Source organism: Odocoileus virginianus, chromosome 2 (genome assembly GCF_023699985.2).
Source record: "Odocoileus virginianus isolate 20LAN1187 ecotype Illinois chromosome 2, Ovbor_1.2, whole genome shotgun sequence".
NCBI classification, from domain to species: Eukaryota; Metazoa; Chordata; class Mammalia; order Artiodactyla; family Cervidae; genus Odocoileus; species Odocoileus virginianus.
The window spans coordinates 34,803,565-34,819,097 of record NC_069675.1 but is presented as its reverse complement, the minus strand read 5'-3'; the positions used below and the strand labels follow the sequence as shown (position 1 = coordinate 34,819,097).

The following is a 15,533-nucleotide window of genomic DNA, read 5'->3' as shown; positions in this document are numbered from 1 at the left end:
GCTTTCTATTTTTATGACAATAGCTCTCCTAGTAGGTATGAAGAAGGTATCTTGTTTTGATTTGCATTTCCCTCATTTTTCATTTTTGTTTCTTTTCATTTCCATTTTTCTTCTTTGGAGAAATGTCAAGTTCTTTGCACAGTATTGTATTAGGTTGTTTTGTTGTTTTTGAGTTGTAGTTCTTTACTATGAGTGTAAACAATTAATTTCATTATCATTTTTGCTTTGTTAGGATGTTTGAAGGCTGGTTTTAATTTGTACTTCGTGTGGTTGTTTGTAGACCATCAATAGTTAGCTGATTGATTCTTTTGAAAGTGGTTTCAGTTCCCTGGATTGGTTGATAACTTTTGTTAAGGATCCTGTCACACTGCTGGTCAAATCAGTGAAGTAACACAGATGATCTCTTTCTTTACATTGAAGAGCTCTCAGAGTGGTTGTCTGGCACTAGTATCATAGAATTATTCTACCTTATGTAGTCTCTAACTCAGTAGCGAAGACTGTGACTCTTTGTTTTTATTTCCATAAGTTTTGAAATGGCTGATGGCAAGTGCAGGAAGATCATTCTCTACAGCAGTCGCAGAACAACTTCAGCTTCTGCCTTTGTTCTTTAAGGTAAGTTTATGTCTGAATTTAAAGCTGTATACCCTTTTGACCTTCAGAAGGAATTATTATCAGATGGTTGGTAAGTTTTCAGGCTGAATGATTTGTGTACATCTCTAAAAAATATTGTTAAATCGTTACAGGAAAATCAGTTGTGTCCGATTCTTTGCGACCCCATGAACCACAGTATGCCAGGCCTCCCTGTCCATCACCAACTCCTGGAGTTCACTCAAACCCATGACCATTGAGTCGGTGATGCCATCCAACCATCTCATCCTCTGTCGTCCCCTTCTCCTCCTGCCCCCAATCCCTCCCAGCATCAGGGTCTTTTCCAATGAGCCAACTCTTCGCATGAGGTGGCCAAAGTATTGGAGTTTCAGCTTCAGCATCAGTCCTTCCAAAGAACACCCAGGACTGATCTCATTTAGGATGGACTGGTTGGATCTCTTTGCAGTCCAAGAGACTCTCAAGAGTCTTCTCCAACACTACAGTTCAAAAGCATCAATTCTTCAGTGCTCAGCTTTCTTTATAATTTAACTTTCACATCCATACATGACTACTGGAAAAACCATAGCCTTGACTAGACAGACCTTTTCTGGTAAAGTAGTCTCTGCTTTTTAATATGATGTCTAGGTTGGTCATAACTTTCCTTCCAAGGAGTAAAGGCTGTTTTAATTTCATGGCTGCAATCACCACCTGTGGTGATTTTGAAGCCCAAAAAATAAAGTCAGCCACTGTTTCCACTGTTTCCCCATCTATTTCCCATGAAGTGATGGGACCAGATGCCATGATCTTAGTTTTCTGAATGTTGAGCTTTAGGCCAACTTTTTCACTCTCCTCTTCCACTTTCATCAAGAGGCTCTTTAGTTCTTTTTCACTTTCTACCATAAGGGTGGTGTCAGCTGCATATCTGAGGTTATTGATATTTCTCCCAGCAATCTTGATTCCAGCTTGTGCTTCATCCAGCCCAGCGTGTCTCATGATGTACTCTGCATATAAGTTAAATAAGCAGGATGACAATACCTTGACGTACTCCTTTTCCTATTTCTTCAGTTTCAGTTGAATTTGGCAATAAGGAGTTCATGATCTGAGCCACAGTCAGCTCCCAATCTTGTTTTTGCTGATGTATAGAGCTTCTCCATCTTTGCAAAGAAAATAATCAATCTGATTTCAGTTTTGACTGTCTGGTGATGTCCATGTGTAGAGTCTTCTCTTGTGTTGTTTGAAGAGGGTGTTTGCTATGACCAGTGCGTTCTCTTGGCAGAACTCTATTAGCCTTTGCCCTGCTTCATTCTGTACTCCAAGGCCATATTTGCCTGTTAATCAGGTGTTTCTTGACTTCCTACTTTTTCATTCCAGTCCCCTCTAATGGAAAGCACATCTTTTGGGTGTTAGTTCTAGAAGGTCTTATAGATCTTCATAGAACCATTCAGCTTCAGCTTCTTCAGTATTACTGGTTGGGGCATAGACTTGGATCACTGTGATATTGAATAGTTTGCCTTGGAAATGAACAGAGATCATTCTGTCGTTTTTGTGATTGCATCCAAGTACTGCATTTCAGACTCTTTTGTTGACCATGATGGTACTCCATTTCTTCTAAGGGATTCCTGCCCACAAAAGTAGATATAATGGTCATCTGAGTTAAATTCACCCATTCCAGTCCATCATAGTTCACTGATTCCTAGAATGTCGATGTTCACGCTTGCCATCTCCTGTTTGACCATTTCTAATTTGCCTTGATTCATGGACCTAACATTCCAGGTTCCTATGCAATATTGCTCTTTACAGCATCGAACCTTGCTTCTGTCACCAGTCCCATCCACAACTGGGTGTTGTTTTTGCTTTGCCTCCATACCTTCATTCTTTCTGGAGTTTTTTCTCCACTGATCTCCATTAGCATATTGGGCACCTACAGACCTGGGGAGTTCATCTTTCAGTGTCTTGTCTTTTTGCCTTTTCATGCTGTTCATGGGGTTCTCAAGGTAAGAATACTGAAGTGGTTTGCCATTCCCTTCTCCAGTGGACCACATTCTGTCAGACCGCTCCACCATGACCCATCCGTCTTAGGTGGCCCCACATGTCTCTGCCCCACACACCGAGGGCCTCAAGGGGCAGACAGACTGAAACCACAATCACAGACAACTAGCCAATCTGATATTGTAAAGACAGAATATTGTTTCACTGAGAGCCAATTTTCAAGTAATAGTTTAGGGAAATACTGGTCGCTTAAAAATAAGTCACAGTGGCATTTTTGAATATAACTGTTTCTGACTTTTTAATTTAATGTGTAATAAATCCAAAAATCAAAATGTTCAGTGTATTGTATTTGGGCTTCCCTGTTGACTCAAATGGTAAAGAACCTGCCTGCAATGTGGGAGACCCGGGTTCAATCCCTGGGTCAGGAAGATTCCCTGGAGAAAGGAATGCAGCCCACTCCAGTACTCTTGCCTGGAGAATTCAGTGAATAGAGGAGCTTGGCGGGCTGCAGTCTGTGGGGGTCGCAAAGAGTCAGACATGACTGAAGTGACGTAGCATGCACGGATATTGTACTTATTTTATAATGTAAAATGGCACTATATATCATTGGTTCTAACAAGCACTTGCAGAAAGTAACCTGTCTCCATTGATCATATTGAAGTTTTATTTGCTGCAAGATACAACCTGAGGTGGTTTTAATCATTCATCCAGTGAATAAAGCTGGTAAACTAAGATTAATGTAGTAGTTTCCAGAATTAAAGTTGATAGTGATGCTGTGGTTGGTTGTGGTTAAGTATAGTCTTATTTCAGATTGGGAAGGCTTAGTACAAATATCACCACTCCGTGACAGTTATTGATGAATCCATTTGTTGCTGTTTAAGAAGCAGGGCCCTTGTTACTATTTATAAGCAAATGGCACACTAAACTTCTGATCTGCCAGGGTGTATTTTGTCTTTAGGAAATTCCAAAAGATAACTCTCCTGGTAATTTTCAAAGGATTCACTACTATGATTCTTTTTAAAGTGCTCTATAGGGCCTGATACCCAGAATACCTTTGGGATCTTCTGTATATAAAAGTGGACGGTGGCTGTTAGTGTATGTATATATATGCCTTTGTTACTTGTGAGTCCTTGGCGTAGATTTGGTTTGTCTTTAGGGCAGTGGTGCTTAAAGTTTTTTCCACTGCCACCTTTCACAGTGGGTATGGAACGTGAGCTCATAGTTTCATTAGTGGGTAATATGCAGTGAATGTTAGACTAGCTGGAGTTCCACCTTCTTTCTTCACTCAGAAAAAAAGTCAGAAAGCAGATAGTGTATGAGAATGGAATTGATAGGATGGTTTGAATCCACTTGAAATTTATGAAAATTGTAAATTATTAGAATGCTGTAGTGCACAGTTTGCCAGTAACAGGCCTAACAGGGGTTGACCTCACTATACAAATATTGAGGTTGAGAACCTCCTTTAGGTCTTTAGGTCTTCATGGTAAAAGGGGTCTGGGTTATGCGGGTATCACAGCACGGATGAACAGAATTATTGTGTAGATAGGTGAGATGTACAGAGTAAAGGTAAAGAGAGGACTATACAGTTGACTAAATTGTAGAGGAGCGCGGAAATAGTGGAGATGAGATCAGTGGTTCTGTTTTGGACATACTTGAGGTATTTATTTGATTCTAAATGAACTATTATTTTTCCTGTCCCATGACAAGCAGTTTTATATCCCCCTTCCCCAAAATAACCCTTGGAAATACAAGTTTCAGTTATTTGTGTATTCTACTTTAAGATTCTCCATTTTGCTTCAGAGTGAGAGAAGAGGGTTTTTAAACCAAGAATAACTAACAGAGCACAGGCTTTGAATAGAGATCTAGTTTAAAATCCTTTCTGTGACAGGTGCTTTTTTTTGGTGATCTTAGACAAGCTACTGAACATCTAAGGTTATCTTCTTCTATGTAAGTGTGGAATAATAGCAGTATCCCTCACAAGGTGGAAATAAGATAATGCCTGTGACCTAGAGAGAACCATGTAAAATGCGTACTTACGTTATCTCTGTTACAAGTCTTTAACCGAACTTTAACTTGGGATAATCAAGAGCTCAAATATCAATGGTCAGGGTGAGAAGAGGGGACATGTTTCCATCTAAAGGAGCAGCACTTTCTACAGGTTAGCACAGTTTAATGGCAGTTGAGTCTTATTTGTGATACACTAAAATAATAAATTTGTATGATAACAAGGCAAGAGAAAGATTAGGATCATCCCTTTTTTATACCATTGTATTCTTATTTTGTATTTTGGTTGTAAGCATTAGAAACTAAGTGACTGTGCCAACAAAAGTAGTAAATTAGCTCAATTACTCAGCAATATCTACATAGTTCATAGAATGGAAGTAACAGCTTAAGAACAGAGTAGGAACCACAGCAGCTCTGAAGACCTGGGTAACAGCGTCTAATAGTTTCCTCAGGGTGCTGTGTCCTTGCATCTTTCTCTTCAAGATTCAGGTACTCAGAAGAAAAAGTGTGCTAATACATGATCTCTTTCTCTTTAAAAAAATATGGTTTGAACTGAGAAATGTACAGAATAAACCTAGGTCATCATGTCATACCAGAAACCAAGGATGCTATAGTTGTGTTAAAGGACTTGGAGCCAGTTTGAGCACTAGAAAGAAGAGTGACCACAGTGGATTAAAACCATCAAATTTATTGAAATTCGTTGGTTCTTAATGATAATTTAAAAAATTGTTTCATTTTTCACATCTGGAGGTTAGGGAAATCATTCTGAATAAGAAAGAGGTTTTTGTATAACACATTGCACTGTTGTTTAGTTGCTAAGTCATGTCCAACTCTTTTGCAACCCCATGGACTGTAGCCCGCCAGGCTCCTCTGACCATGGAATTTCCCAGGCAGGAATCTTGGAGTGGGTAGCCGTTTCCTTCTCCAGGGGATCTCCCTGATCCAGGGATTGAACGCATGTCTCCTGCATCAGCAGGTGAATTCTTTACCGCTAGTCACCCGAGAAGCCCATAAAGCATTCTGGGCAACAACGAAGAAGGAATGAGTGTCACTATTTTGGAAACTTATGTTTTTATAATAGTTCATCACAAAAAGAGAAAACGGGATGTAAGTGAAGGAAATACACAGTACCATTAATACTTACATTGTGCCCAATCAGACGTGAATAAAATCAGACCTCTAGATCTAATGGCTACTTTACAGGACAAACTAGAGCAGTGGATGCCACAAATAAATGTAGTCAGGAAAGAGAGGTCATAATAGGGGAAACTGTAAAAACAAAGGACCTACCCCATCCCCCTTGTTTTAAAAGAAAGGAATTTTGAAAGCGGGTAGGGGAAACTTATAGATTCTTCTTAAATATTAAGAGACTTTCAAAATGCAGTGTTGTGTGGTTATTATGTTGAACCAGATTCCCCCAAAGTAATTGTGATAACATGTATGAGATACTTGGAGAAATTTGAGCACTACTGAATATATTTTGCTGTGATGAGTTTTTATGTATGATGTCATGACATGTTTTTTAAATAAGAGTCTTTATCTTTCAGTGATAAAAATGAAACATTTATGGATGAAATATGTTTGGTATTTGTTTCAAATAATTGAGGGAGGGGGAACAAAAGGGGAGCAAAAAATGAAAGGATTAGCCATGAATTTGTCATTGTTGAAGAATCGGTTGATTAATGGGAATTCATTAAACGGTTCTCTAGTTTTGTATATGTTCATTTTTTCTGTAGAGGTGTTAAAAATGTGATTTATTCCATGTAAGGATGCCTTTGTACTTGCTGTTTTTCAATTTATGTCTTTATTTTGTTTTGTTGTTGTTGTTCTCTAGATTGCCCCAGTTGAAAATGACAATAGCTATGATGAACTGAAAAGAGATGCAAAGTTATGTTTATCACTAATGTCTCAGGGGTTGCTTTACCCTCATCAAGTGCCTTTGGTACTTCAGGTGCTAAATCAAGTAAGAGTGTCTATCAGAAACGTATATCTTTGGTTAGAATTTTGGTTTACCATTCTAAGAATTTCACAAAGTCGGCTGTGATACAGATAATACCTGATATTTGCATTCATTGTGAATCTTCTTTTAGCATGAGAGAAGACATATTCCGGCCAAAGAAACAGATTTAGAATCTATACATGGCTTTGCCACCAACTTCTGTGACTTTGGGCAGGTCACTCAACCCCCAAGTTTTCCGTATAGAAAAAGAGCTAATTCTTGGAACACCTTGGATACAGAGTGTTTATGGGGGTGGGGGTGAGCATTCTCTTTTACCATTTCCCCTTTATTTTATTCACTTCTATTTTCTGATCTGTGGTAAAAAGACCTAAGTGAGTGTCTATTTTCTGGCTGCATTTTTTTTTTAATTTTTAATTTTAATTTTTATGTTTTTGGCCACACTGCATGGCCTGTGGGATCTGTGGGATCTTGGCTCCCCAGCCAGGGATCAAGCCCGCACCCCCAGCAGTAGGAGCTCAGAGTCTTAATTAACCACTGGGCCACCGTGGAAGCTGCATTTTTAGTGTTCTCTGTGCTCAGCCTTATCCAACTATATGTGTGTTATATAATATACAAAATGGACACTTTGAGTTTTCAGATTTTTAAGTTTGATTACCACTGAAAGATATTTTTTAACAGCCTCAAATGGTACTTTTTATGCAGTAGACTATAGTAGTTTTCCGTTTGTTTGCTTTAACTACCCTACCTACTACTATCAAAAGTCAAATACAATAACATGCAACCCTTGGAGGAGTTAAGTCATTAATTATCAATAACTCTTCTAAAATTGACTTTTAATCATGTGTTCCTTTCCTTTTACTCTCATTCATACATTCAGAATTCGTAACTTTACCTGAAGCAGCTTGCATGCCATTTTCTTTAGAAAGAAATATAAGATAAGCCTGCTCTGGCTGTACCTGTAAAAGTAGAGTTGCATTGGGAATTTCTGTCATTTGTGTAGAATGCCACTGTCATCTCATGCTCTTGTCATTTCTACTAATTTCTCATTCACAGACAGCAAGAAGCAGTTCTTGGCATGCTAGATACACAGTACTGACCTACCTCCAGACCATGGTATTCTATAACCTCTTTATTTTCCTAAACAATGAAGATGCCGTTAAAGACATCAGGTGGCTGGTTATAAGTCTTTTGGAGGATGAACAGCTAGAGGTAAAATTTAAGTTATAGTAAACTGCAATTTTAATAAATGTAAAGAAAGAATTTTGGCGCCTCTAAAGGAGTAATTTACACACTAATATGTAAAGTAACTCATTTTAACATAACCCTATGTAATTAGTTTTGATACCCCAGCTGTAAACAAACACTGGACACATTCTTGTTCTGGCTTCTCTTTGCAGTTGGGCAGATAACATTTATGAAGCAAAGTCTTCTTATCTATGAAATTGCAAATGATAACACTCTGCTTATTTTACTGATTTTTAAAGGGCTAATAGGAATGTGTATGAGAGCAGTTTCAAGAGAATGAAAATCTACACATAGGTGCTGTTATCCAGTATATTTAAGATAAGATTGTTATCCCTGTTTATTTTCCTTGATAAGAAATTGAAGTCAGCTTTTGCTAAGGAAACATTAATATTTGTACAAAAAGACCATGTTAGTTCACATCAGCCTAATGCAAGAAAAGCATGATGTGATAATTATGGAATAAGATGTAACTTTTTAAATTGGCCTTAGGTTAAAAAAATGTAATTGAAAACTTTGTGAAATTTTTGTTTATTTTGTGGACTTTATGGGTTTTCCATGTAGTGGAGCACTCCCAGTGATTGTATATATTTTATTTGAGAGCACTGAAAATACATTTGTATCTATAGGAAACTTGGACTGGAAACCTATTCATTTTGCATTCCAGCTTTCTTGTGTCCTTTGGAGCAGATGTGTCTAGTTACCAAGTACTCACACCGTAGTCGTGATTCTGACAAGCTCCAGTTAAAATATTTGGCGCTCTCTGTAAAATTTTTAGAGGGTTTTTTTTTTCCATTAAAGAATAGAAAAGGAAAGGTAGAAATCTCCAAGGACAGTGTTTCCTACCTTTAGATATTATAGCAAACTGAACTGTTTTCTGGATCTTGTTTTAGAACACTTTTATAGATTATTTTTGTATTTTATTCCATGTAGTAGACTTAGCTGTTACTGTATGCAACCAAGTATGAAGTAATAAAAAATTTTATAATTATTTCATATAATATTATAATGAAAATAGCAAAGAATATGTTAAGTACCCCCAAACTGTCACACTGAAAAATTTAAGAAAAAATATTTTGAAGGAATAAGTGGCAAAGCATTTTTTCAAATTATTACTGCCTTTCCTAATGACTGTTTAGGAGAAACTATTGCGATGTGTATAACTTTTTACAGCTTTTTTTTGTCTTCCCAAAACTTAAGTTCCCATTTCAATTTGAAATAAACTATTAATATGTCTATAGACTGTATTTATTGTCTTAAAACAGCCTATGAAATGTGTAAGAATTAAAACGGATATAAATCTCTACTGTGTATGCCAATTATAGAAATCATCCTGTGTCTTTATTACCAATGAAAATAACAACAGCAATTGTTTTAAGGGATGTAGAGTCTAGGAAAGTTTTGTTTTAATGTTGGGCTCTGGCACTGCTTTTACAGTTAAACTCCAGATAAGAAAAACTATCAGTCAGTGGGAAAATAATGTAAGGAGAATTAATTTTTTATAGCATGGGTAAGCATTTACTTTCTATAAGCCTAGTGTTAGTGACTCATCTGTTTTGAGGCCAGGACCCTTTAAGAACCTGATGGATTCTCCATTAAGAAACTGCAAAAGAGCATTTACACAGTTTGAATACAAATATCAGGGCAAGTCCCCACCCCAGTTCCCACACCTCCCCAGGCTTAGGATCTCAAGTCTAATGGAAGTGATTATCTCTACAGGTTAGAGAAATGGCTGCCACCACCTTAAGTGGTCTGTTACAGTGTAACTTCCTTACCATGGACAGTCCTATGCAGATTCATTTTGAGCAACTTTGCAAAACAAAACTACCGAAGAAAAGGAAGCGTGACCCTGGTTTTGTAGGAGATACGATTCCTTCTGCAGGTAACAATACTGGTAGAAGACACCTTTTGGGAATTAACCAGGCTTGCTCAACAAATATTTATTGAATGCGTGTATGTGTGTAGGACTATGCTAGGTACCAGGAATAGCTGCTTTTGAGAAACTTTGCATATACAGAAGGCAAGACCTGGGATATAAAATTGAGAGAGGTACCAAGGATCGTGTACACTGCTGCATACAGCTATTAGAGTAAATCAAGTCTGTACCCACTCACCTGAAATTGCTTTATAAAGAGAGGTATCCAGAGTTAGTTATTTTTGAGGCTCTAAAATATTTGTTTTTAGAATTTACAACTTATGTGTGGTGCTCGTGGTAAAGAACCCATCTGCCAGTGAAGGAGACATAAGAGACACGGGTTCAATTCCTGGGTCAGGAAGATCCCTGGAGGAGGGCATGGCAACCCACTCAATTATTCTTGTCTGAGGAGTACCATGGACAGGGGAGCCTGGGGGGCTATAGTCCATAAGGTCTCAAAGAGTTGGACATGATGGAAGCAACTTAGCACACATACCACACACACACTGAGAGAAGAAACTAAGTAGACAAAACAATTCTTGCTTTCATTTGGAGAGGGGAATATCATTACTTCACTCGGAATTTGGTGAGAGGGTGAGAAGACTCATTCTGTAGGAGCTTGCACTCTGAGCATCAAGGTAAACAACACAGTGAGATCTGATGATTGTGTCATGTTTAAAGAGAAATTTAAATGTCATAGCAAAAAAGCATCTTATCTGTGTTATTGAAGTACAGTTAATTTAGAATGTTGTGTTAATTTCTTCCGTACAGCAAAGTAACTTAGTTCAGTTCAATCACTCAGTCGTGTCCGACTCTTTGTGGCCCCATGGACTATGGCACACCAGGTCTCCTTGTCCATCACCGACTCCTGGAGTCCACTCAAACTCATATCCATTGAGTCAGTGATGCCATCCAACCATCTCATCCTCTGTTGTTCCCTTTTCCTCCTGCCTTCAGTCTTTTCCAGCATCAGAGTCTTTTCAAATGAGTCAGCTCTTTGCATCAGCTGGCCAAAGTATTGGAGTTTCTGCTTCAACATCAGTCCTTCCAATGAACTCTCAGGACTGATTTCTTTTCGGATGGACTGGTTGGATCTCCTTGCAGTCCAAGGGACTCTCAAGAGTCTTCTCCAAGACCACAGTTCAAAAGCATCAATTCTTCAGTGCTCAGCTTTCTTTATAGTCCAGGTCTCACATCCATACATGACTACTGGAAAAACCATAACCTTGACGAGACGGACCTTTGTTGGCAAAGTAATGTCTCTGCTTTTTAAAATGCTCTCTAGGTTGGTCATAACTTTCCTTCCAAGGAGTAAGTGTCTTTTAATTTCATGGCTGCAGTCACCACCTGCAGTGATTTTGGAGCCCAAAAAAATAAAGTCAGCCACTGTTTCCACTGTTTGCCCATCTATTTGCCATGAAGTGATGGGACCAGATGCCATGATTTTCACTTTCTGAATGTTGAGCTTTAATCTAACTTTTTCACTCTCCTCTTTCACTTTCATCAAGAGGCTCTTTAGTTCTTTCCTTTCTGCCATAAGGGTGGTGTCATCTGCATATCTGAGGTTATTGATATTTCTACTGGCAGTCTTGATTCCAGCTTATGCTTCATCCAACCCAGTGTGTCTCATGATGTACTCTGCATATAAGTTAAATAAGCAGGGTGACAATATACAGCCTTGATGTACTCCTTTTCCTATTAGGAACCAGTCTGTTGTTCCATGTCCAGTTCTAACTGTTGCTTCCTGACCTGCATATGGGTTTCTCAAGAGGTGGGTCAAGTGGTCTGGTATTCCCATCTCTTTCAGAATTTTCCACAGTTTATTGTGATCCACGCAAAAATATTGACTGCCAAAGCAGTCAAAGGCTTTGGCATAGTCAATAAAGCAGAAATAGATGGTTTCCTGGAACTCTCTTGCTTTTTCGATGATCCATCAGATGTTGGCAATTTGATCTCTGGTGCCTCTGCCTTTTCTAAAACCAGCTTGAACATCTGGAAGTTCATGGTTCATGTATTGCTGAAGCCTGGCTTGGAGAATTTCAAGCATTACTTTACTAGCATGTAAGATGAGTGCAATTGTGCGGTAGTTTGAGCATTCTTTGGCATTGCCTTTCTTTGGGATTGCAATGAAAATGGATTTTTTCCAGTCCTATGGCCACTGCTGAGTTTTCCAAATTTGCTGGTATTGAGTGCAGTACTTTCACAGCATCCTCTTTTAGGATTTGAAATAGCTCAACTGGAATTCCATCACTCAGTTATATATATATTTTTTCTTCATATTCTTTTTCATTATGTTTTGTGATTGGATATTGAATATAGTTCCCTGCGCTGTACAGGGGGACCCTATTGTTTATCTATCCTATGTTCAGTAGTTTCCCTTTGCTAATCCCAAATTCTAATCTTCTCCCCTCTCCCCCAAAATACAAGTCTGTTCTCTTTGTCTAGCAGGGTTTTAATTACGTCATATAGTTACCTAATAGAAATTTCCAATAAAATAACAGTGAAAGTGTTAGTCGCTCAGTTGTGTCTGACTCTTAGTGACCCCACGGACTGTAGTCCACCAGGCTCATCTGTCCAAATAAAATACCAGCATACAATAAATTCTAGTTTTTTTTAAGTTGAATACTTTGTTTTTAATAATTAAGTACCAAAGTATTTTTAGGTCTGTACTGAGAATTTGAAAGCATTTTAACTTGTATCACTAAAAAGAAAGAATAGAGAGCCTATAAAATATAAGATGCAGGATGTTTTAGTTTAGGCTTAACAGCATGTTTTTGATACATGTGCATACAGAGTCATTTAAAGGCAGAAATTCATACATTGGAAGCAAGTTGCATGGTCGAAAACTAATTTTATCTCACTATAGCAAGTACAATAGAGTCCTGTAAATCCCTGCTCATATAAATGCTGTTTTCTTTGCAGAGTTGGTCAAACGCCATGCTGGGGTGCTGGGACTGGGTGCATGTGTTCTTTCTAGTCCTTACGATGTTCCCACCTGGATGCCCCAGCTCCTTATGAATCTCAGTGCACACCTGAATGACCCTCAGCCAATCGAGGTAAAATTCTCCCTTGTTGGTTTCTTTGCACATATATTAACAGCGATAATTTTCTAAGAAACCATTTAGACTAATAATTTTCTATATACTCTGGGCTGTCGTCTTCGATAAGGTTACTACTACTGCCTCTGCCAGAGACAAGTCTGCTCATCAGTAGTTATTAAAGTCTTGCAGAGACCCCACTGTTTTCTATATTTGAGAGATCTTTTGTTAGCAAGAAAATTAACCATGTCTTCTGTCCTTCCCAGTCCAGTGGAAGCAAAGTGTATTGCCAGTGTTGTCAGGATATTTAAATTTTATACTTCTGTTTCACTCACATTTTATACCTAGGAAGTATCTAACCAAAGGCTAATGTTAAACAGGAAAATGTGATCGTATTATTTACTGAACACCTGTGTTCCTACATTAAACAATTTGGAATACCAATGACTTTGTTCTTTTCACTTTGACAAAGTGTATATTTAGTATATATTGAAACTGATTTAACAGTGTGGTGTGAGTTCTAGTCATTTGTCCTAACGTGAAGCCGGTACCAATTCTAAAGAAGTAAGCTTGGTAGCTTTTTGAGGTAAGATTGGTTTATTGGTTGTGTAGTGCTTGGTGAAGTGTAAGATATGAAGTCCCGAAGGATTGTTACTTAAAGGTATCCTGGACATAACCCTGGAGGAGTTAAAGTAAAATGTACGTGGGTTGCTTATCCTACAGATGACTGTAAAAAAGACATTATCCAATTTCCGAAGGACACACCATGACAACTGGCAGGAACACAAACAGCAATTCACTGACGACCAGCTGCTGGTTCTCACCGATCTCCTCGTCTCACCCTGCTACTATGCATAGAAAGGTGAGGCAGCAAAGTATACAGAAGTCTGTTTTCATGACCTTTGCTGTGACCCAGTGGAAGTTCCCAGAGAATTTTATACTTTTTTTCCCTCTGCTTTAGGTATTAAGCAGAGAATTGATGTGACAGCTTTTATAGACTTATGGTTAAATAAAAGAAAAGAGCTCTTACTCATAATTGCCCCTGAGTGGGGCCTGGCCATTTTGGGTTGTCCTAGGGATTCTGGGCTCTACAGTTGTGAAAATATTTCATCTCGGTTCTTAAGTATTTGTTATCCATTCTGTATTAAAGAGGGAGGGCTCAGAAGCCTTTCTATTGAAATAGGATGAAAAAAGATTTCATTTATTTGGTTCTTTGAGTTGGCTGTCCTGTTGTCTAACTGAAGCTTCCCCCCCCCCCCCCCCTTTTTCCTCCTTGATACAGATGAGTAGTCCTCACTTCAAGCTCTTTTCATCAAAAATTCCAGATCCTCAGGTACCATCTGTGGTGGCTTTCTGCAGGTTTAAAAACTCTGCCTCTGTTGAGATCTCATCATTTTGGTGGTTTCTGTGTTTGGTCTAATTAGTCCGAGTTCCACAGGTTCTCAGCTGCCATTTTCCTAACTTGTCCGGAAGTATTTCCAGTATATTGATCACTTTTTCTTTGAAGCATCTGACAAAGCCACAATGTCTCAGACTAGAAATAATTACCCAGTATGATCATGACATCCAAGACCAGACAGAGTCTAGGAACTCATTATGAAACCGTTTACTTGAAATGGAGAATGCCTATCTGTAACACAGGTCCTGTCATTCCATTCATCTCAAATTATTTTGAATTCTTTCCAAATGGCTGTTGAGTTTAGATGGTGGTAGGGCTGTGGGCCATAAATCTGAAGCATTGAGAACCTTAGGCTTGGAGAGCCATGAAGAGCGAAAGAAAAGAGGGCAAGTCTCGAACCCAGCCAAGTACCTGATGGATTGCTCGACCAAGACACAGAAGTGAAGTCTGTGTCCACGTGTTTCCCACAGACTGGAGTTTTTGGTGCTGAATAGAAGAGCAGTTGCTGAAAAACCAAGGGTTTGGTGAATAAATTTTTGATTGATTGTTATGTATGTATACAATGTGTGATTTTGAAAATAAACAGCAACAACAATAAAAACCCTGACTGAATGATTTTTACCTGTATTCTTTACAAATATTGTTTGATCCTCTTTGAAAACTGTTATACTTTACTAATGGAAGACTGCTGTGTTTGCGGAAATTCTGTAATCTTTTTTCTCCCTCCCCCTGCCCTTTTTTTTGCCTGCAGAATCGTTGAGAGACTAATAAGTCTTAATATTTAATTGACTTGTTTAATAAATGTTACATAGATGTAAAAGACTGTATAAACTGTAGAGACAGCATTGGCAAGACTTTGTACAGATGCAACCTCTTAAAAAACACCATTGTGTAATTAACTTGTAAAGATTCACATGTAGCTCTTTATTATAGTGACTGTTGGCTTTTGTACCAATTGAATGCCATTTTTTGTGTGTTTTTAAATTATTTTCTTTATCTTTTCATGCTCCAAAAGCTGAGGTGTGGGTTTGAGTTCATTTATCCTTAGAATGTCTGAATTTTTATGTAACTTTTTGTGTGTATCTCTAAATGCGAACACCACGTGTTTGCCTGTGACCAGTTTATAGAATGCAAGGTATCTTCTAGGTTGAAGTACTTCACAAAGTGGTGAATGTCATCTTGCAACACACCCTGTACAGTCTTCCTTAAAGGAACACTACGGTATATTTTTTAGTACCCACTTGCTGAATGACTTGATACAGACCTAAGCACAGCAGAGGTCTTGGTACAGTATTTAAGCATCAGCATACACAGGCGTAACCCCTGTATAGAGTAGTGCCAACCTGATTATTTCAATTGTGTAACTAGTTTAAAACCCAATAAATGGATTGTTTTTAA

At 38.3% G+C, this 15,533-nt stretch overlaps 1 protein-coding gene across 2 annotated transcripts in view; it reads left to right on the top strand.

The window, feature by feature from the left end:
- PSME4 (proteasome activator subunit 4) overlaps positions 1-15,533 on the top strand; it is a 93,620-nt gene extending 78,087 nt beyond the window's left edge. For both annotated transcript variants that reach the window (XM_020876624.2, XM_070478357.1), the window contains 7 exons: positions 527-612; positions 6,416-6,544; positions 7,595-7,750; positions 9,503-9,665; positions 12,621-12,754; positions 13,460-13,598; positions 14,019-15,533. In XM_020876624.2, the coding sequence (XP_020732283.1) occupies positions 527-612; positions 6,416-6,544; positions 7,595-7,750; positions 9,503-9,665; positions 12,621-12,754; positions 13,460-13,594 (803 nt within the window). In that variant the 3' untranslated portion in view covers positions 13,595-13,598; positions 14,019-15,533. The remainder of the gene's footprint in view (positions 1-526; positions 613-6,415; positions 6,545-7,594; positions 7,751-9,502; positions 9,666-12,620; positions 12,755-13,459; positions 13,599-14,018) is intronic.